Genomic DNA, 22,803 nt, shown 5'->3' with positions numbered 1-22,803 from the left:
TTCAGCTTTTCTGTTGCTGTGACCAAAACACCTGACAAGAACAATTTTAGAGAGAAAATTTATTTAGGGCTCATGGTTTCCAAGATCATAGTCCAAAGAAGGCGAACTCCATTGGTCTGGGCGAGGTGAGGCAAAATAACCTGGTGGAACAGTATGGCATAGAAAAACTCAGGATGTGACAATCTAGAAGCAAATAAAGACAGCTTTCCTCACCAGGAATAAAATACACACCTGCCTCTGGTGACCCACCTCTCTAAGCACACCTTATCTTCCTATAGTTAACATCCAGTTAATACCTAGCAGTGAGTTAAAACCATTTCACCTCTGAATGTTCTAGTAATGTCTCACATGATTGAGGGACACCTCATATTTAAACTATAACACACTGTGTTTCCTATCAGTCAATGAGATAAGTAGGGATTCAGATTCTGCCTTGCCCAGATTTCCCAGTGCTAGACCAGCTGATTCTCCTTTTCCCCCACTAGTATAAGGGCATGTGTGTTTAAGAGTATGTAGGCCAGGGTGATGGATAAGGTTGTTGCTATATAAAGGCGCCAGTTTATGTTTCAGCATGTTTGGGAAATTCAAATTTCAGTCTGTTTAAAAAATTAGGCTGGGTGTGGTGGCGCATGCCTGTAATCCCGTTGGTTCTGTAGGCTGAGGCAGGAGGATTTCAAAGTTCAAAGTTCAAAGCCAGCCTCAGCAATTTAAAGAAGTGCTAAGCAATCCAGTGAGACACTGTCTCTAATAAAACACAAAATAGGGCTAGAGATAAGGCTCAGTGGAGGAATGCCCCTGAATTCAATCTTGGGAACCCCCCTCAAAAAAAAACTTATTACTGGGAAAAATAGAATAAAATACAAACTGGTTTTCATCCCAACATAACAGAGGTCCCATTTTAAAAAAATGATTATCTCAGTCTAAGCTAAACAATGTTAAACATCCATATCAGAAATATGTGTTATTTCATCTTTAATATCCTTAATCTCAGCTTGGACCATAGTTAAGTTAGATATTTTTTCATTTAAAAAAGCAATTTCTTTCTCTCTCTGTAATAAGTCAGTAACCAATCTCCCAATGCGTAGTGTTAAATCATTTACCAATGGCTCCAACCGGGAAAAGTCCTTCTTTAGGTTATATATCTTTGGTTTTAGATCATTTGCAAAAGTCACTGTCTTCATAACTTTAGCTCTGTCACTTTCTAAGCTTAAAAATCTATCTGTGTGCTTGTTGAAATCACTCTTTAGCTCAGTTAACGTCTTCTTAACTGAGTTAATTCTTTGTGAATTTTCAGATGCTGTCTTTCGAAGTGTTGCTGTTCGATCAATACTACTTGAGAGAAGATCACCTATGTTTTTCACTGTCTTTTTGTCTACTTTTTCTAATTTAGCTTCCAGTTCTTGCACAGACTCTGTCAAGGATGTTACATCAGTTACTAAACCTGAAATACGTCGTATATCTGTTTTTACAGATGTAATCTTGAGACCAACATCTTTTGCCATGGAAGTTGTACTTTGGTCTAGTTTTGTAATTTCTTGAGAAAGAGTTGTCAAATTGTTATTCAGTATATCCTGTTTTTCAGTCATCTTGCTGGACCAAGATTTCACTGCATAAATTTCTTCCTCTAGATGCTTTAGATGTACAATTATTTGAAACGACTTCAGTTTTTCCACAAGAGCTTCACATTTCTGACACTATAAGAAAATATAACACCACAATGATTAAATTCATTAAAGCCTCAAAATTTAAAACTCAACTTAATTTTACGTGCTATATTTATAATTTTTCTGCTCTTTGGGAAAGCATTTGGTAAAAGATGGCTTCAAAAGTAAGAGCTTTTAGTGCTCGCCTGGCATGCGTGCGACCCGGGTTCGATCCTCAGCACCACATACCAACAAAGATGTTGTGTCCGCCGAGAACTAAAAAATAAATATAAAAAAAAATTCTCTCTCTCTCTCTCTCCTCTCTCACTCTCTCTTTAAAAGAAAAAAAAAGTAAGAGCTTTTAGAACAATTTATTACTAATAAGAAGGAAAACATTCAGGAAATTTCATAAAATGTTACTGGATGTTACATTTTCTGAGTTACTACTTTCATACCATTGATTCTCTATATAGCAACTAAAATACCCTAAATGAGATAGTGAAGTATTTACTATTTCTAGAGAAGGGAAAAAATCTCTTTCAGATGAAATTTGGTATATTTGGGGGGTGAGAAAAGGCAAAAGAGCTTCTCTTTTTATCCAAGTTTTTTTTTTGATGTGTGTCTGTGTGTGTTTTGTTTTTAAAACTTTCTACTTTTTAAATTTTTAACTGACAACATAAAAGGTGTACAGTTAATGAGGTACCATATAATGCTTGATACATATATGTATTACATAATGTTTAAATTGGGTTAAAGGAAGTTATTTTACTTTATTTATTTATTGGTACCAGGGATTGAACTCTGGGGCGCTTGACCAGTAAGCCACATTCCCAGCCCTATTTAGTATTTTTATTTAGAGACAGGGTCTCATTGAGTTGCTTAAAATGCCTTGCTTTTCCTGAGGCTGGCTTTGAACTCATGATCCTCCTGCCTTAGCCACCCATGCTGCTGGGATTACAGGCATGTACTGTTTCATTTTTGAGATGAGGTTTCATTATGTTGCCAAGGTTGGTCTCAAATTCTTGGGACCAAGGGATCCTACTGCTTTAGTTTCCCAAGTAGCTGGGACTATAGGTGCCTGCCACCAGGTTAAGCCCTTTTTTCTGCTTTACTAAGGTTTAATTGATAAAATTAAAATTATATATATTTATGGAGTACAATGTGATGTCTTGAAATATGTAAACACTGAAATGATTAATCATGTTAATGATCATATTCCTCACTTCACTTTTTCCCTCCACTTGTAGTGAAAACATTGAGAAACACTCTACTAGCCATTTTCAAGTAAATAATACATTATTTATTAAGTATAGTCACCATGCTATACCATGTAGTATTTGTTTTTCTGTGCCTAGTTTATTTTTTTCAACATAATGCCTTCCAGATTTATTCATGCTGTTGCAAATGACAATGATCTTCTTTTTAAAGTCTGAATAGTATTACATTGTGTATATATACATTTTGTTTATTGTTCATCCATTGATGGACACTTATTTTGATTCCATAAATTGGCTATTGAAAATGCTGCTTCAAAGAACATGGGGATGCATATATCTCTTCTGCTATTGGCTTCATTTTCTTTGGATACATACCTAGAAGTGAATGTTTCCATCATATGGCAGTTTTATTTTTTAATTTTCTGAGGAACTTCCATAATGTTTTTCCTATAGGTGTACTAATTCAAATTCTCACCGAGAGTCTAAAAGTATTTCTTTTTCTCCACATTTCGCCAATACCTTTTTTTCTTTTTGATAGTAAACATTTTTATAGGTATGAGATGTTATCTCATTGTAGCTTTGATTTTTCATTTTCCTGGTATTAGTGATGTTGAAAATTTTTTCATTATACCTGTTGATAGATCTTTATTTAGGACCTTTGCCCATTTTTAAAAGGAGTTGTTTTCTGCTACTGAGTTGCTTGAGTTCCTTATATATTTTGGATATTAATCCCTTATCAGACATACGGTTTTCAAATATTCTCTTTCATTCTTCAGGTTGTCTCTTCATATCTGTTGATCGGTGTCTTTGCTGGCTGTAGATTTTTAGTTTGATATAATCTCTTTGTGTCTAAATGTGTCTCTACAGCACTATTGGGGAAGTTGAATATTTTACTGTAGTTTGAATATTTGAAATTTTACTGCACTGTGCTATCAGTTTATAAAATGAAGAGAAAGAGAAAATTAAATTTTGATTATAAGATAGGTAGTTCTCATAAATATACAAAACTGAAATTAAAGCAAGGATGTGAATTGTCAGGTGAAACTATAATGGCATCAATTAGAAGATTAACTAAGCCTGTAGACTATGTACTGAACTATGAAGTAAAGAACAAATGTAAAATGCTAGAAATAGATCATCAATTTTGATGCCCAAAGACAGATATATACACTGTGATTACTCTGGAAAGGGAACCTCATTTGTCATGTATATCAAGTGTTTGACTTTTCATTTAACTGACAGCTTGTTCTATGAAAGCATTATATTTTAAAGTAGGAGACTATTGATAGCAATCTACTAATAGTAAAGTAGTTGGATTCAACAATGTTACCGTTATAGGATGTGGTGGTATAATCAAGGACAAACTCTGTTTTGGGGAGTTTGTAGTTTAGTTTGGGAAGCAGAATGTCAATAAATAGATTATTGAAAACTCAAAAGAAAACAAAGAATAGAAAAGCAAATATTCAGGCTGAAAAACATTTTTACAAAGTAAGATGCAGTTTAAAGATATAAAAATTTTTTTTTAAATGTGTATTTCTTCAATGTGTTTTTTAATAGGTTATCTTCCTTAAATTGTATTTGGCTTACTCTGCAAACATTTTTTGAAATTATTTTGGTTAATATAGTTTTATTTAATGGAAATAAAACCACAATATATATGTTCAGATAGTATTTTGATGGCATCTTTAAAAAGAAGCAGTTATATAGCTGTAAAAGAATTGTAATGAACTGATGAAATGGAGCAGAGAATTAATTCAAGGTAGCAACTCTCCCTCCTTGTCCCATCAAGTATATTTTGGTTCAAAATGTATTTTAGAAATTTTCTCAATAGCTTTATACTACATTAACTATAGGTGGTGAAGGAAGCCTAAAGTGTTAATTTTTAAATTTTTTTAAGTAGAGAAGTTTGTGAAAATATTATTGTGGGTATATAAGAAGTAGCCACAGGCAGGAAAGAAATCAAGTAGTGATTGCAAAACTGTTTTTGCTAAACAGTGTATTTGCTAAAACACAGTCTCCCAAGGGTAAAAGGAGTAGCTGACTTACTTTCATTTGTTTTATTACTAGGTTATCATTTACTAACATATTTACTCTGGTAGAATAAATGTAGCTTACTAGCATTACTCAAATTAAGATACCTCCTTCTTATGTCTGAAGTCCAAACAATTGTTAGAGCTTTTGAAGAGCTTATAGTCTAGTTAATGGCAACATAGTAGAGAACAAACATGTTTGTCTGAATTACTGCTTTTTTATAGTTCTACTGACAGTAGTTTTCTTGTGATATTTTTTTTCCTTCCCTAGTTGTATCATATGATAGGAGGTCCTCAGCCTCTGGAGTTGGACAGAATTTGCAGTGATAATCTAATTTTGCTGATCCTCAATTTCCTTATTTGTAAATGGGTGTAATAATTACAAACCTATAGTGAGGAGAAGTGGTAATACGTGTAAAATTCTTAGCATAGCACATCATAGCAGGCACTCAATATAATTCTGATGATGATGATGATGATGTATATGAATCTCCTAAAAATGTTTGACACACAAAATGTTAATTTTATCCTTTTCTCTTAGCTGGGAGAGAATTAAATTAATCAATTAAATTAATCAATAGTTGATTTAATTAACTATTAATAGCTCATAGCTGAATTGAACCAAATAGACCCTGGGAAAATTTGCAGAGCTTTTGTCACCTGAATAAGATAAGCTTGTAAAGAAATAAGAGTTGTTTTTAGTGTTTATGGTGAATTTATAGTATCATTACTGAATAATGACGTAAGATCAAACTTTGATCAAGATTATAGGTTATTCAGAGGACTCCAATTAGGCTGAGATTAAACCAACATTTTTCATTATAAAATATAAAAGTACACCTAGTCAACAGCTTGTCATTAGGCAAAATTTAAGAAAACACTTATAAAAATGTATTTTTAAACTTTATACTCAAAAGATAACAAAAAAAGTAGGTATTTTTTTAAAGCTTTGGTTTGTGCAAAAATTTAAAAAAGTGGACTCATGACTATAATAAGTTAATTGATAATAAAATTTATTATCCATTACAAATATACAAAAATGTATCTTCGAATATTGGCAATTTTCCTTTAAGAAAGGATTGAATTTAATGTTTGGTAAATGAGAGTTTAAGAAATTTCAAATATTTGTGTTAACTACATGAACAAAAGAAACAAAGATAAATTAAGTATATCTAAATCCAATAGCAATATTTTAAATAGGAAAATCTTCAGAAAGGAACACACACACTTCAATCGTTTTTTAAATTAAAAATTTTTTTTTTAGTTGTAGATGGACACAATACCTTTTTTTTTTTTTTTATTTATATGTGGTGCTAAGGATTGAACCTAGGGCCTCACACATGCCAGGCAAGTGCTCTACCACTGAGCCACAACCCCAGCCCCCACTTTAATTTTTTTTTTTTTTAAATATTTTTTAGTTGAAGTTGGACACGATACCTTTATTTGTTTGTATGTGGTACTGAGGATCGAACCCAGGGCCTCACGCTTGCTAGGTGAGCGCACTACCACTGAGCCACCACGGCAGCGCCCCCACTTTAGTTTTTTTTTTTTTGTAGTTGTAGATGGACAGCATGCTTTTATTTGTTTATTTTTATGTGGTGCTGAGGAACCCAGTGCCTCATACATGCAAGGCAAGCACTCTGCCACTGAGTTCCACTCCCAGCCCTTCAGTAGTTTTTTATGTAATGCTTGTAGAAGTGGTTTTCATTTCCCTTGTGTTATCATAGAGCATGGTGCCCACCTTAGGTTTCAGTAACTCTTACTATGGTATGTACAAGTACATAGTAAAGTTGAATCAAATCTGGTGATAGGCAAAAATTATTTAAAAATGAAGAGCACAAGAGAAGAGATCATCTGGAAGTGATGGCACACATACAATTAATTAAGAATGAAGAGCAAAAGAGAAGAGATCAGCTGGAAGTGAGCAAAAGAGAAGAGATCAGCTGGAAGTGATGGCAACTAGGAGGCTGAGGCAGGAGGACTGTGGATTCAAGGCCAGCCTCAGCAATTGAGTGAAACACTGACTCAAAAGAAGGCTGGGGATGAAGCTCAGTGGTAGACTGCCCCTGGGTTCAATACCAAGTGTGTGGGGGGGAGGGTGCGGAGAATCACATCTATCCCTAAAGTGTAGAGGTCAGAAACAATGATGTTCCAGCTAACTTTATAATCTTGTTTATTGGCATTTAAAAAAAAGCATACAAACACAAATTTGTCAGTGCACACAGATGTTTGTTTATATAACTCAATATCTGTCTACCACAGGCCTTCTTAACTCCAATGGAGAACTTGTTAGGTATTTTTCCAAAAACTTGCAAAATTACATAATAAAACTATCACAACTACCTTTAGGAACTGCTTTAAGTTTAGATGTCTAATTCCACTGAAACTGTACTAGAAAACTGAGATAGTTACTGGCAAAGAGAAATAAGAACAGAACTTCCAATGCAAATATATGATGTAATTGGCTACATTAAATAATTTTAGATAAAATAAAGTCAATACGTAAAATAAATTTAGTCCCAAAAGTTTGGGAAATCCTTAATGACATACTTTTAGTCATCATAATTATCACTATTTATCATTATGTTGCCACTTAAAATAAGCCACGGGCTTATTGGGTATTTTTATTGTAACTAGACCAATTTATTTGGAGATCAGGTATCTAGCAAACTCAAGAGTCTAACACAGTTAGAACCTTAAAAAAATCTAGTATACAAAGATATTCTGTAAGTTCATACTTTGAAGCATATACAAGTAATAAGAAAGGCCTTAAGTAAGAATTTACTCAATTTAAAAATTCTTGTAAGTATTTGTAACACAGTTTAGAACCTTAACAAAGAATAAAATATTTCCTAGGTTTTATAGTTTTCAGAGAGTGCATATTAATTCACAGAAAAGTCCCAGGCTCATCTTCAGGCACATTATCCTTTATTTTAGATAAAATTCCTCCTTTTCTTTTTCCTTTTTGTGGTGCTGGGGTTTGAACCCAGGGGGAGGCAACCACTCTAGCAACTGAGCTTTACCCCTAGCCCCTACAAAATTCCTATGGACCTGACTGACTGGACTCTTAGCCTGCAGTGAATTAATATAGGAAAGTGAAGAACTAACTGAGGCAGACTTGTTACTACCCAACCTGAGCAAGATCAGGTGATAGAAAAGATGTAAGGAAAACACAGGTTTGAAAAATAGCAAATTTGGGTCATTCAGTGAATTGTAAAAATTCTTCAATAGTACCCAGATATAGCAAAATATTTGGATCCATTATAATAGGTGAAATTCATATTGATGTTCATCAACTATTGGGAAAACATTTAAAAAACTGAGTAAACTTAAAGACAGATAAATATAAACTTTAGAATTAATTATATTTAAAATGGTTAAAGTGAGGTTTAGACCTTAAAAAGGTAAGCTTTGATTATGTGGATAAATCCACTGTGTGGACTTCTAATTTTTCCAATAAAGTGAGGCATAACACTATAACTATAACTCAAAAACCATGGAACTAATTGATTTATACATTGTTGAATGATTCATCAGAATACATGCAGTGATTTTTTTTTAAAAATCATCGATTCCTTTATTTACTAGCTTATATTCTTCTAAAGTTCCCTTTTCTCTTGTACTGGAATATGTTATAATATCATGAACTTTTCCTTTCAGAACATTCAGTTCATTTTGCATCTTTAAGAGGCTATTATCATACTGAAGTCCTTCAAGGGTTTTCTGCATCTCCATTATTTCAGATACAGCTTTCAACATATCATCTTCCATATTAAACATCTGCATAGTGAGGTCTTCCATTTTCTTTTCTGTTCCTATCAGATCCTGAGAGACTCTGAGAACAGAGAGAACAGCACTTTCAATTGTTGGCAAATGAGTCTTGCATTCTTCAACTTTGGGTTCATAGCTGGAAAGTTTATTAGTCAGATCTTCATCTCTGGCAAGGAGAGCATGCTGTTCCTCTTCTAACTTCTCAACTGTTTTTGTATCAGAGCTAAGCTGCTCTTCTACTCTCAGAAGATCCTCTTCTTCTTGTCTTTTTACTGTTCTAATATTTCGTAGTGTGCTATCTTCCAAATCTTTTAGCCGTTCAGTGAGTAATTTTATTTCTTGCTCAGCTGAGTTAATTTGGACAGTAACTTGAGAATGTATATGTTTTGCTTCTGATTTGAAAATGTCTGTATTATCATTCATTTCTGCTAGGCTTCTCTTCCAGAAATCTGTAATATTTTGGAATTTCTCATTAAGCTTTTGCATCTTTTGAGTGAGCATCTCTTCACTGTTTTGAATGTCATGCATGAATCTTTGGAGGCCGGATACTTCCTGTTCAAACTGGGTCATCAAAGACATGGATGATGTAGCTTCCTGCAGGATACTTTCAGTAGACTCAAGCTGCATTTGTAACACAAAACAATTCCCAAGGCTACTTAATACTTTTTATATTAGAGACATATACTTTTAACAATTAGGAGCATAATAAATGCCAAGTTCAAATTCTGACTAAAATATTCATGACTAAAATATTCAAGTATGTCAGAATCAAACAGACAAACATTTATTACTTTCATGGTTGTTTTAACAAATAAATACAGATTAGCCCTTTGCCACAAAAATATAAACCTAAATTTATAATCCTACGTTTTTTTGTTTTTTGGTACTGGGGATTAAATCCAGGAGCACTTACCCACTGAGCCACATCCCCAGGCCTTTTTTGTGTTTTATTTAGAGACAGGGTCTCACTGAGTTGCTTAGGGCCTTGCTAAATTGCTGAGGTTGGCTTTGAACTTGTGATCTTCCTGCCTCAGCCTTCTGAGCTGCCACCATATTTGGTGCTATAATCCTAGATATTTGTGCTTTGCCATGGAAGCATATTCAAGAGAATCATAATGTAAAAAGAAAGTCTGAAGTGTATCACACTGTCCTCTTTTTCACTCAAATGGAGTTAGTTAAGATGTCATGTTAATGGTTATTTTATTTTTTAGAAATTGCAATTTAGTGTAAAAATATGTTATTTTCCCTAAAATCTATGATTCTGGAAGAGTTTCTGCTTGAAAAAAATTTTTCTTAGGCCAACCTTTTATGCATAAGGTACTAGAATCAGATCTCACAAAGCAAATATGAATTTAAAAAAATGTTTAGTGATAAAGAATCGTGATGCAAAAATAAATAAATAAATAAAGTTTAGTGAGACAAGTCACAAATGATAAAGTGTTGTAAGTATCAGCAACTGATATTAAGCTCCTGCTACACCTCTTCATATATATCTGGACTATGAAGACCAGTCCTGGTCTTAATTAAGTCTATATTCACATAGATAATAACTTCATAGATTATAGAAATGCCTAGAAATGATCATTAATATATCAAATGTTTGTAGAATTGTGTTAAAGACATAACACAGTTCTGCCTTTAAGCAGTTTAGTTTAACTGGGGAAAAATGCATTTATCTGCATTATAACAGTGATTTTCCATCTATGGAAGCACCTAGGTGGAGACTCAACCCAGACTTCAAAGATCAAGAAAAGATATATTATAAAAGAAGTATTATCTAAATATCTGCTTCCAGTCATTTCCTCTCTAAATAATCCAACACACTACTATCACTTAAATTTTTAAACAACTACTATGTACAGTATGGTACAATAATACCTTTCTTTGTTGATGCTTCCTAATACTTTCTTTTTTTTGGGGTGGGGGTAGTACTGAGATTGAACCCAGGGTGCTCTACTACTGAGTATGTCCTTTTATTTTGAGACAGGGCCTTGCTAAGTTTAAGTTGCCCAGGATGGCCTTGAATTTGCAATACTCCTGCCTCGGCATTCTGAGTTGCTGGGATAAGAGGCTTCAGCCACCACACCTGGAGTCCTAAGCTTCTAAAGAAACGTCCATAGCCATAAGCCTGAGAGTGAGAATTATTGTAGCATCTATTAATGTACTTTCCAAAGTATAGTTCAAAATTTTTGAATGTTCACTCTGTGCCAGAGCTAGTGCTAGAAATTTTATAAAATATAAACACAGCATAGTTCCTGATTTCAAATTTGATAGGGGGAAAGTATTATGGATCTTCTGTATTATATATTCCATAGTCTCAATAAGATCTATCCAGCGTCTTCTATGAGCTAGTTTCATTTCTAGGTGCTAAAAAATAGCAATAAAAGATGCAGTGTTTGCTCTACAAGGAGTAAGGGAGACAAAGAAATTAACAACAGATCAGAATGGGCTATGATTAGTGTCACTGTCACCAATTAGGGGTATGAGGAGGTCCTTCCAAGGGTGCAGTGAGACCTCAACTTGGCCCAGGTGGGCTCTTGACTTACTCCACTGAAAAGAATTGACCATGCATTTATAAAAGACAGTAAAGCAAAGATAGATACATCCCAAAGGCAGGGTGTGGATGCCCCTTGTTTTCATGGCTTTTTTCTTCTGGGGCATTATATGCTCATCTTTCTCATGGGGCAAGAAGAAGAGTAATACACCCAGAGTTGAGCTCTCTGACTATATGTAGTACTTTCTTGCAGATTCCCAGGTACGCTTTTGTGAAAATCAAAACCCATGTCAATCATTTGATATTTGACATTCAGAATGTTTTTTCCAATTTAAGCAGTCTAGCCATAAATCATTTGTGGGTACATTGTATAGGTCCTTGAATCTAGTGATATTTAAAATTTAAATTGATTATGCTTTTGTTCTAATTGATCTGGTGCAATCATACGCTGGAAGTTTTGATCATCTCACTAGACACAAGTATAGCTGGTCATGTTCCTAGATTTGGGTCTCTAATCTAGTAAAGGTTTCTTTTTGTCTTTGTCTGAGAGCTCACCTATCTCACTGTGACAGAAGTAACCCAAGGAGCAAAAGATTGTAGAGGAGAAATAAGTCAGGAGTACAATAAAGAAAGGTTTAAAAGTGACTCTGAAGTCTGACTCATTAGTAGACTGATAAATTAGATAAAGAAGATCTGAAAGCTTCTAAAGACCTTTCAGGAAGAGATATATGTCTTGTGTTTTTTTTGTAGTCCCCATTTCTCAGAGAACAAAAAACACATTTGTTGATGCCTAGGAAGAAGGGCAGACTTTATAAAAGCCTTTTGGGCTCATCCCATTCAAAACCTATAGTATTTCCAAGTGACAGGTGGGAACAATGTGCAATAATAATACTAACTAATAAGATAAGACCACTCTGAAATGTTTTTTAAAAACTATTTTAATGCACTCATGTAGCCATAATACAAATTCCTTTAAAAACCAATTCTGAGATATACTTGTATGTTGGTAATTAGCATTATTTTGAAGAACTGAGCATCTTAATCTAAGATGATTTTCTGTGTAAGCTGTTCATCAGAACATCACTGTAATCTTGAGGCAATATAGCCCAAGTAAACAATCTATTTTTCAGTATAATAATCTCAAGCTTTAATTTGCAAATTATTAAATGACTGATATACTACAATGGTATAGTTTGGCTCATGTGTTAAAGGCTTGCAGCAATGTTGAGAGGTGGGACTTTTGGAAAGTGATTGGATCATGAGGGCTCTGATACTATCAGAGGATTAATCACTGATGAATTCATAACTTAACAGGCTATTGGGAGGTGGTGGAAACTGCAGGAGGTGGAACCAGTTAGAGGGAGTGGGTCTTTGCGGGCAGCAAGTCCTGGGTGACTATATATTGTTCTTAGCCCCTTCCTCACTCTTCCTCTTTCTCCTTCCCAGATGTTCGGATGTGAGCAGCTTTGCTCCTTCCACACCTTCCACCACAGTGAATTACAACATTACCACTGGCTCAGAAACAATGGAGTCAGTCCACCATGGACTGAAACCTTCAAAGTCATGAGTCAAAATAAATCTTTCTTCTTGTAAGTTGATTTTCTCAGGTATTTTGTCCCAGCGATTGAAAACTAATACATCACAGTAACTAGCATTTATGGCTGCCAATATATTCTAATAGTTTTTCACTTTTTTGAAAACAGCCAATACCTTACCATTATTTGTAGCTGAAAGTTTTTAAACAGTTTGCATATATATCTCATCCTGTTATTTCTCACATAATGAATGTTGAATAGAGGCCAAGGGAAGTTCAAGTAATTTGTTCCAAGTAACCGAATTGTGATGAGAGCCCACCTCTATTTGTTTTTCCCTCCTACTGCATTATGCTGACTTTTAGGGCCAGCTTTGGGAAAAGGCAGCTATTATTAAAATACTCCTAGAAAAGAACTATAAAAAGACTGAATACTTCTTGGATTCAATGATGATATTTTAAAAATGTTTCAAAATTTTTTTGTCACCAAAATATTTTATTTAAAAAGGAAATCTGGCTTTGTTCAAAATTTATTTTCAATAGCTTTTAGTTAAATATATGAATTCTAGTACCTGAAATTTTTCTTTCAGTATTCCAGAGTGCTTATAACCAGATTCCAATTTGAGCCCTATGTCAAAATACCAAGTCCTTTTCAGTTTCTTCCCAGAAGCCCATTATGCTCACCTTTTCCATGGAATCCTCTGGCATGCATAAATCACTCAATTTTCATTCATGACTTTTTTCTTCTGGGGCATTATGTGCTCATCTTTCTCATGAGGCAATAGGGAATTAGACCCTCCATCATGTCTGTCTATATTAACATCTTTACCACCCTGGTGCCAACCACACGCTGATAACATGAGTAAAGGTTTAGTGATGGATAGATGAACAAATGTGTTTCCCAGTGATAGCTTGGTCACTGCTAGCCAGATACAGCCCACATGATCACAGTGGATCCTCTTCTGAGAGATGTGGGAGTGACAAGATGGTTTCATATTTCTAAGAATAACAGTAAATAATGCATCTGCTGGAAATCATTTGCAATTTGAAGAAACATGTCATATACATAGTGTTATTTTTATTTATTTATTTATTTATTTTAGTTATAGATGGATACAATCCCCTTATTTTATTTATTTATCTTTTTGTTGTGCTCAGGATTGAACCCAGGGCCCCACACATGCCAGGCAAGCACTCTACCACTGAGCTACAGCCCCAGCCCCTACAAGATGTTATTTTAATTTTCATTAGAACTCCGGCTATAGAATCAAAACTTATGTTTAGGCTAGTTATTTTTTTTTCTGACAGACCTGTTATTTTTATATGCATATACATACATTCTTAAAATGTGGAAAGAAAATGATAGATGAACTATAAGTGCTATTCATATTCTAATTTTATATGTAAAGCTCAACCATGTTTTCATTGCTTGGGTTAACCTGACACTTGAAAAAAATTAACATCATATCAATATGAACCTATTAGTCTTTTACTTTTTTTAAGTTTTAAATTTTTTAAATTTATTTTTTTGCAGTGGTGATGATCGAACCCAGGGCTTTGCAAATGCATACTGGTCTTTTTCAACAGTAGACATTGTTATATATAAAAATCCATGTCCTTTTAAGGTGCAATATAAATCCAAATTGGATCAGAGGAAGAATGTCAAGAGGTAGGAAGATCAGTGAGTTGAAATAGTAACAGTTTAAAAGGCAGGAAGAAAGAAGCTCTGAGCTGGCATAAAGGAAGGCTAGAAGAGAAGTAAAATGGGAAAGTCTCCCCAAATAAATTAATAATTACCTTTTCTGAAATTAAACTGATTTCACTTTGAAGTCCTTGGAACTCCTTGCTTTCCATTTTCAGTAACTGGTATTTGTTTTCTACCTCTGCAAATTTTTCTGATTGTTGAAATACAAACCTGGGAAAGATTAAAAGAAAAAAAAGTCACTATGGCCCTATTCATATTCATTTAAATTTGAATTTCAAAGAAGTATTATACCCACTTCTGGTAAGAACATAAATTCTGGTAGCAAGCTGTAATTTTTGTCAGTTTATTTCATTTATAACATGCAGATAAATACTATGTGATAGGTACTGCTTTAACTCTTGACAAGAGTAAACTCTGTCCTTGTTTCAGAGCATAGTAAGACAGTGTGATATCTGTAATAGATGTATGTACAAACAGGAAACATTTTGGAGAAAGTCATGGTAAACTATTTAGAACAAGCTCTTTGATCTAAACTATTTTTCTCAAAGCCATATTAAGACACTTACCTAGAAAGTGTTTTTACAGGAGAAACAAAAAATGTAGGAAAAACAAAGATTATCTATAAAAAGTACTTAAAAGCTAAAATGTAGAAGAATAGACTCATGAAAAGCAAAAATCATGATTTGGAAGAGAAAGAGGTAATTATGATTAGAAGGTGCAAAATACAGGCTGGGGATGTGGCTCAAGTGGTAGCGTGCTCGCCTGGCATGCGTGCGGCCCAGGTTCGATCCTCAGCACCACATACAAAGATGTTGTGTCTGCTGAAAACTGAAACAATAAATAAAAAATTCTCTCTCTCTCTCTCTCAAAGAAGATGCAAAATAATAGAAGAGGCATGAAAATGAAAGGGAGCCACTGTAAAGGTGGAATACATATGTAATGCAGGTATATAAACCCTACAATTGATTATACTCTACAATATAACTCATGTAGAGCAGTTCAGATGTCATTCTAAAATAGAACTGAAGTGGGCCTGGTGGCACATACCTGTAATAGTTTTTATTTGAAAAAATAAAAATGACTGGGAATGTAGCTCAGAGGTAAAGTTCCTCTGGGTTTAATCCATGGTAACAACAGAAAAGATGAAAATAATAGGATTTAGAGGTGTAGTTCAGTGGTAGATAGTTTGACTGGCATGTGAGAGACCCTGAGTTTGATCATAAGATTAAAACAATAATGAGCCTGGCACAGTGGTGTATGCCTGAAATCACAGTGACCCAGGAGGCTGAGGCAAGAGGATTGTAAGTTCAATGCTAGCCTCAGCAACTTAGTGAGGCCCTGACTCAAAAAGTAAGAAGGGCTAGGGAAGTGACTCAGTGGTAAAGCATCTCTGGGTTAAATCCCCAATACCCAAACCAAACCAAAATAAAAACAATAATAAAGTTGGAATATATTCTTCATCAAACAAAGATAGAAGAATAAAAAAGGTTTCCCAATCTTTAGGGGTTAAGCACCCTATGTTCAATCTCTGGTACCAAGAGAGGGAGAAAAAAAAAAGCAATGGAGCAGAACCAAGTGAAGCACATAAGTAACAGTACCTAGAAGAGTGGTTCAAAAGCTCCCCTGTATCTTGGAATCACCTGGCAGCTTTAACAAATCTTATACCTGGGCCTCACCCGCAGGGATTCTGATTTAATTGGTCTAGTATAAGATGTGAACATTGAAAATTTAAACAGCTTCAGAGGTGATCTGAATGCACAGCATGAGGACTACTAATTGACCATGTTTTGTAAATTCATTTCCATTGAAATGAACGTAACTTAAAAACAAAGATTTCAAAGACTTCAAAGAGAGGTAAAAGACTTTTTTTTTTTTTAAAGTGTAGCTGACTTGTGTATTCTTACAAAGGCAATGGTGTTTTGAACTCATAAATGATATCTTTAGACTTCGCAGTTGCTAAAGCTAAAATGGATTCTTTTTTTTTTTTGGCTTTTTATTTCTTTTTCTTTTTTTTATCATAATCCTTTTTTTTATTGGTTGTTCACAACATTATAAAGCTCTTGACATATTTCATACATTAGATTGAAGTGGGTTATGAACTCCCAATTTTTACCCCAAATGCAGATTGCAGAATCACGTCGGTTACACATCCACAATTTTACATAATGCCCTATTAGTAATTATTGTATTCTGCTACCTTTCCTATCCCCTACTATCCCCCCTCCCCTTCCCTCACATCTTTTTTGGCTTTTTAAACCAAGAGAATGTTGGATGAAATTTTTCTTTTCTTGGGGTACCAGGGATTGAACTCAGGGGCACTCAGCCACTGAGTCATATCCCCAGCCCTATTTTGTATTTTATTCAGAGACAGAGTCTCATTGAGTTGCTTAGTGCCTCAGTTTTGCTGAGGCTAGCTTTGAACTCCTCCTCCCTCAGTCTTGAGAGCACCTAGGATTACAGCATGCACTACCATGCCCCATTGAAATTTCTTTTGATGGTACAGATTAATGTCTGTCAAGAGATACTTAGTATAATTTCAGGTTATATAATTAGCAGATTCTCCTGTGTGTCAACATGAATTTTAAACAAAACTTCTGGCTATTAGAAAGCCTTCATTTCCTAATTTCTTTTCTTTTTTTTTGGTACTGGGTATTGAATCCAGGGGTACCCTATGAATAAGCTACATCCTCAAGCCTTTTTATTTTTTTTTAAACAGTCCACTAAGTTGCCAAGGTTGGGCTTGAATTTGTGATTTTCCTGGCTTAGCTTCCCAAGCAGCTGGGATTATAGGTATGCAACACCAGGCCTGGCTAGGTTCATACTTTTCAAAGATGGATGGGTAGACAAATTAAAAAAAAAAAAATATATATATATATAGTGTAGATGGACACAATGCCTTTATTTTATTTATTTATTTTCATGTGGTACTGAGGATTGAACTTCAGTACCACATGAAAATAAACATGTGCCTCACATGTGCTAGGCAAGCACTCCACCACTGAGTTATAACTCCAGCCCCAGACGAAATTTTTTATCCACTTCTCATTCTTGAATTTTAAGATACCCACCCAACCCTCAGTATAGGTTTGGTTGAGGTCAGCCTAAAGAAGTAAAAGCTAATTTTAGGGGCTAGTTTTATCATCCATACTCCATAGTATTACTTCATGGATTGATTGTATAGATCAGCGAGTTTATTCAGAGTAAAATCATTTTAAAAAAGAATGAATCAAAGTTGACTCACTATAAAAATGCATTACAGGATTTTCAACTTTATTAAATATTTTAATGTTGTCTGTCTCTGGACTTTTCAAATTCAAGCATTAAGTAAAAACTTGAAGAAAACTGTCACATCAGTAGAGATATCATTTCTGATGTTAACTTGTAAGGTTTTTCTCTTATGTTTAACCTTTCACAAAAGTAAAAAAAGTACAAGATTCAACCTTGCTACATATGAATAGTGCATATAAAAACATGTACAAAGTTGACTTATTGATACTAATGAAAAAATGAAAAGTGGTCTGCATGGTGTTAAGGCATAATACATTATAATACATTTTATTTCCATTTAAATGTGCCACACTATTCTAAATGCTTGATCAATATTAATTCACTTAAAATTAAGGAAGAGAATGACTGATTTTCTAGTCAAGAAAGTACCCTAAGAGAGGGATGCTTCAGTTTTGAAAAACCAAGTTTTTTCAATCTGGCATCCAGATTTGAGCCCAAGGTGCTTCATTTTCTTTTCATGAGTCAGAGGCATATTCTAACAGAGCTGTTTCTAATCTTTTGTTGGTGAAAGACCAACAATTAGGGTATGCTGAGTGGTAGAGCTTCTAGTGAAAGGAAGAAAATGACTAATTCTGGATTTGGGGGATCTCTATTTCTAGAGTCTGGTCTTATTTTGTATTAGTATCAAAGGAAGGGTACATATACTGGTTAAGTATGTAGCTGGACCATCTTGGCTCTACCACTTATTAGCTATAGTAACCACCTTGGACAAATTAAACAACTTTTGCTCATTTCTTCATCTATAAAGCAAGGGTAATACCTCAAAGGGTTGTTACAGGGATTAAACAGGTTCATATTTATAAAAGTTCATAGAATAATACCTAGAGTTTAACACATCAGCTATTCTATTTAAGTACATTGGCCCTTTCTTTTTGACTATTTTGTACAACTGTTTTTCCATCCTGCATATGTGTCTATGGTTTATAAAGGAGCAGATTACCTTCTGTTTACCTGTACTTGTCAGCTAGTCCTATCCCTGTCTCCTTTGAGCATTAAGCATAATTGGGGTTGGAGTTATGGTAAATGAAGTATAGAACAGATGGATTAGACCACTTACAGGTTACTAAAGGAGCATCATTCTCTTATCCTACTTTGGGATCTCTTCTCGCTATCACATAGGTAAGGCCCTGAAAATGTTAAATGTAGGACAAAGGTTAATTGGCTAAATTTAGTGTAGGCCTTCCAAAAGGAATCTTCTTCATTCTATCATAAACCATTGCAATCTACAGAGACCTCATACAGATTTAGGGCTCTGTAGCCCTAATGGTCTACTGCCTCTGTATGGCTCCTTCAGAATTGTAGAAGGTGGAGACAGTTGATTGAAGACACAAATACAGGATTTCCCTTGGCTCTTATTTCAACTTAATAATGACAGAGGCAAATGACTAAAGGAAGGTATTATAAACCTTCTGCAAAAAATTTCTAGTGTCACTAGCAGGGTTGGTACATACTTAACCCTATATTTCATACCATCTACAGCTTCATTTTTAGTACAGAACCCAATATTTAGAAAAACACTGAACATATTTTATGTTTAAAGTACAATCCTGTTTTAAAGATAAAACTCTAATAACAATAATAGCAAAAGATCTAGAAAAAGTTAGCCAAGATTATATAGACAAAGTTATACTGGATGATAAAGGAAGAAGAAACCCCTAAATATTGTTTAGAGAGCTTTGGAATTCTTCTACACAATTATAATGTCATGAAAATCTTTTATAAAAGCAACTTATAATTTGTTGAAATTTCCAGAAGAAAATTAAAATCTTCACAATGGAATTTTAAAAAAATATTTTTTTGTACTGGTGATTAAAACTTTACCACTGCACTATGTCCACAGCCCCTTTTCTTTCTTTTTTAAAAATTGGAAGCCAGGAATGATGGAGCACGCCTGTGGCTCAGAAGGCTGAGGAAGGAGGATCATGAGCTCAAAGCCAACCTCAGCAAAGGTGAGGTGCAAAGCAACTCAGTGAGACCTTGTGTCTAAATAAAATACAAAATAGGGCTGGAGATGTGCCTCAGTGGTCAAGTGTCCCTGAGTTTAAACCCGGTACCAAAAAAAAAAAAAAGAAAAGAAAAGAAAAGAAAAATTGAGACAGTGTCTTGCTAAGTTGCTGAGGCTGCCCTCAAACTTGTGATCCTCCTGCCTTATCTTTGTAAACTGCTAGGATTATAGCTCCAGTTGACTGAATTTCTAGGTAACTAAATATCCTTGTGTAAAAGGTTTTGTCTTGTTTAGTAACTTCCTTTTTAATTTTCTGAAAGCAGAATCTCTTCAATTATTTTATCTGAAAATTTTCTTTTAGAAATGAGATATGCAAACTGACACTGAATTCATGTCTTGGGCCACTCCAGTATTTATTATCAAGTTGATGTATGATGATGTATCAGGATTTTATTTAGCAGAGAGAAGATAGGAAAACAACACACTTTTAAGTTTGTTATGTGTTATTTCTGTTTATTTTTCAAACAAGGACCCAAAGACTAAGATCTGAAGATACTCATATATTGTGATGCCTTGAAATCCTCCTGGGGCACAAGGGTTCAGACTTTCTCAGTGAGACAAAGTGTGAGAGGATGCATAAGCAGTGTTTATAGGTACACATATTCACTGTTATATTTTAACAACTGAATAACGTCAGTTAAGTTACCATTTAATAAGGATTTGGTGGATTGAGTTTTTGAAGCTAAAGTATGTGTTCTAATGGTAAAGATTTCAACTACTTTGTTATAATTCTGTGCTTTGAAAGTATTTAAGAAATGGCAAATGTTTGCTCTTTTATTTGGAGAATGTTTGCAAATGTCTTACCAGGATAAAATTTCATCCCCAAATTTACCACGAACATTTTGCTATAAATAGCAAACTAAATGTATATACTCAATTCTTGTGGCAAAAGATTTCTCAGGAGCAACTTAGAGTCAACTATTTTAGTACAGTTGTAGATTCTGTCCATTTAAAACCCCCCCCCTTTTTTTTTCTTTTAATGGTGCTAGGCATGGAACTCAGGGCCTCAAACATGCTGACAAGTGCTCTATCACTGAGATACACTTCTAATCCTAAAAATAATTGATTCAGTACTAAAAAAATTATTTTTCAAAGTCATAACTCAGATGAAATCTTTCAAATGAATGTAACATGTTTTTGTCTTTCTACAATAAAAACAAAAATCCCTCATAGCAAATTCCTTAGATGAAGCATCAGCTTTTCAAGTTTTAAAGTTTAGTTTTCTATTAAGTTTTCCCCCAGGACATAATCAAATTATTGAATGGCAGCCAGGCATGATGGCACAGGCCTGTAATCCCAGTGACTTGGGAGGCAGAGGCAGGAGGACTGCAGGTTTGAAGCTAGCCTCAGCAACTTAGGGAGCAATTTAGAGAGACCTTGTCTCAAAATAAAACATGATGAATGGCCGGGCTGAGGATATAACTCAGTTGGTAGAGTGCTTGCCTTGCATGCACAAGGCCCTGGGTTCAATCCCCAGCACCCGGTCCCCCTCCACACACACACACAAAAAACCAAAACAAAAAAAACATGATGGGGGTTGGGGAGGAATAGAAGTTCCCTGGATTAGACAAACAGGGTCAAAGGGAATGGAGGGGATATGGGATATAGAAGCAACTTATAATTTGTTGACAGTAGACTTAATCGGACATAACTTTCCTATGTTCATATATGAATACACAACCAGTGTGTCCACATCATTTACAACTACCAGAATGTAGTTGTAAAACTAAAAAGAATAAAAAAGTAAAACATAAAAAAAGAGTTGGGGATGTAGCTCAGTAGTTAAGCCCCCTGGGTTCAAACCCCAGTACCCCTCCCCCCCAAAAAAAGTCTAGATTAAAGGTCTGGGGTTTCTTCTAGACTTCTTCACTTTGGAAGGTTGTGAAAAATGGAGGAAAATTCTATTAAAGTGTCAGTGTTTTTATAAAATGAAACAGATTATCTCGGGAAAATAAAACAACTAGTTTAAAGGTTATTTCTAATATTTATTTTCCCCAATGACACCAGTATATCATTATTTGTTTGGCTTAAAAACTACAAATGTTTACACCTAAGTAAACACAAGTACTACACAGAAATTTTGCAGTTACGGTCAAATCTGTAACTTAGGTTTTATATTCAAACGTATGTACACTGATGGAAATGAGAAACCCTCCAAATTTTGCCATTAGCATTAATGTCTGTTGAACTTTCTTTAAAGTTGCAAATGTTTCCATCAGGTATTTTAGGGACAGCTGGGGTGGGGTAAATCTATCGCGGATAACGGTTTATAAAAACGTGAAAGCTTCTGACGTGTAGCAGAAGCGTGGCTGAACCTGCAACGCTTAACAAATGGCTGACTGGTTCCCAAATTTTAGGCTCAATTCCAGTTGAGCGAAGAGGGGCACGTTTCTAGCCCGGAAGAAAAATGAGTTACAAGGAATGAGCGAAAGAAAGAACAAATTTGGGCCGTATCCTTCCTCTGCGATGGAGGCAGAGAACAGAAGCTGCAGGCCGGGGGATGCAAGGTTAGCGGGATGTGAAGCCAGGCGACGCAGGGCGGGACCGTGACCTGGAAGAGCCGGGCGACGCTGGTTGGGCGCCAGCGGCCCGCGACCACTTACCAGGCCAGGCCTAGGCACGTCCCCAGCGACAGCAGGCTCAGGCCGGTCCTCGGGTCCGCCCAGCCGCCCCCTTGGGCCTCGGGGCTCTTCCTGCCCTCACCCCGTTTCACGGGCTCTGCAGGGGCTCCCTTAGGCCCCGGCTTCTTCCTACTCTTCACCTCGGACATGTCTGGACGCCCTGAGGACCGCTACGGCGGGGCGGCTGTTCACCCACGCGAGCGGGACGTGGCCGGCCTCCACTTCTTGGGAAGCCTCGCCCCCTTACAGACCGGGCAACGCCCAGAAGCCAGCTCCATCCCTCTCCCGGCCATCCTCGCTCCTCCGTCGCGCCTCCCCGCCTCCGGGTTCCTCCAGCTGAGGAGCGCTGCAGCCACACCTCCCGCTTCCTCTGCGTAATTGCCGCAAGCGCGAGGAAATCGAAGCTCGCGGGCGCGCGCAGGCTGCCGGGACTCCTGGGCGCGGGGCGGGGCCGCACGCGCCACGTCGAGCCCTCTGCTCCGAAGAACGCGGCGCGCC

General features: G+C 35.6%; 1 protein-coding gene across 2 annotated transcripts; it reads right to left on the bottom strand.

The window, feature by feature from the left end:
* Nucleotides 1-44: 44 nt before the first annotated feature.
* Ikbip (IKBKB interacting protein) lies at nucleotides 45-22,776 on the bottom strand. 2 transcript variants are annotated; one of them, XM_005322396.5, is made up of 3 exons: nucleotides 22,288-22,776; nucleotides 14,484-14,601; nucleotides 45-1,694 (listed from the first exon to the last, which is right to left on the bottom strand). In XM_005322396.5, exons 1-3 carry the CDS (start codon nucleotides 22,452-22,454, stop codon nucleotides 936-938), a joined length of 1,044 nt encoding a protein of 347 aa, XP_005322453.2. In that variant the 5' UTR covers nucleotides 22,455-22,776; the 3' UTR covers nucleotides 45-935. The 2 variants fall into 2 exon arrangements, with proteins under 2 accessions (XP_005322453.2, XP_005322452.2); XM_005322395.5 differs by lacking the exon at nucleotides 45-1,694 and adding an exon at nucleotides 7,047-9,282 and having other exon boundaries at nucleotides 22,288-22,771.
* Between the last annotated feature and the right edge of the window lie 27 nt (nucleotides 22,777-22,803).

The sequence above is a fragment of the Ictidomys tridecemlineatus genome, chromosome 6 (assembly GCF_052094955.1).
Source record: "Ictidomys tridecemlineatus isolate mIctTri1 chromosome 6, mIctTri1.hap1, whole genome shotgun sequence".
NCBI classification, from domain to species: Eukaryota; Metazoa; Chordata; class Mammalia; order Rodentia; family Sciuridae; genus Ictidomys; species Ictidomys tridecemlineatus.
Note: the sequence above shows the minus strand (reverse complement) of the source record. Positions and strands in the feature narration are given on the sequence as shown.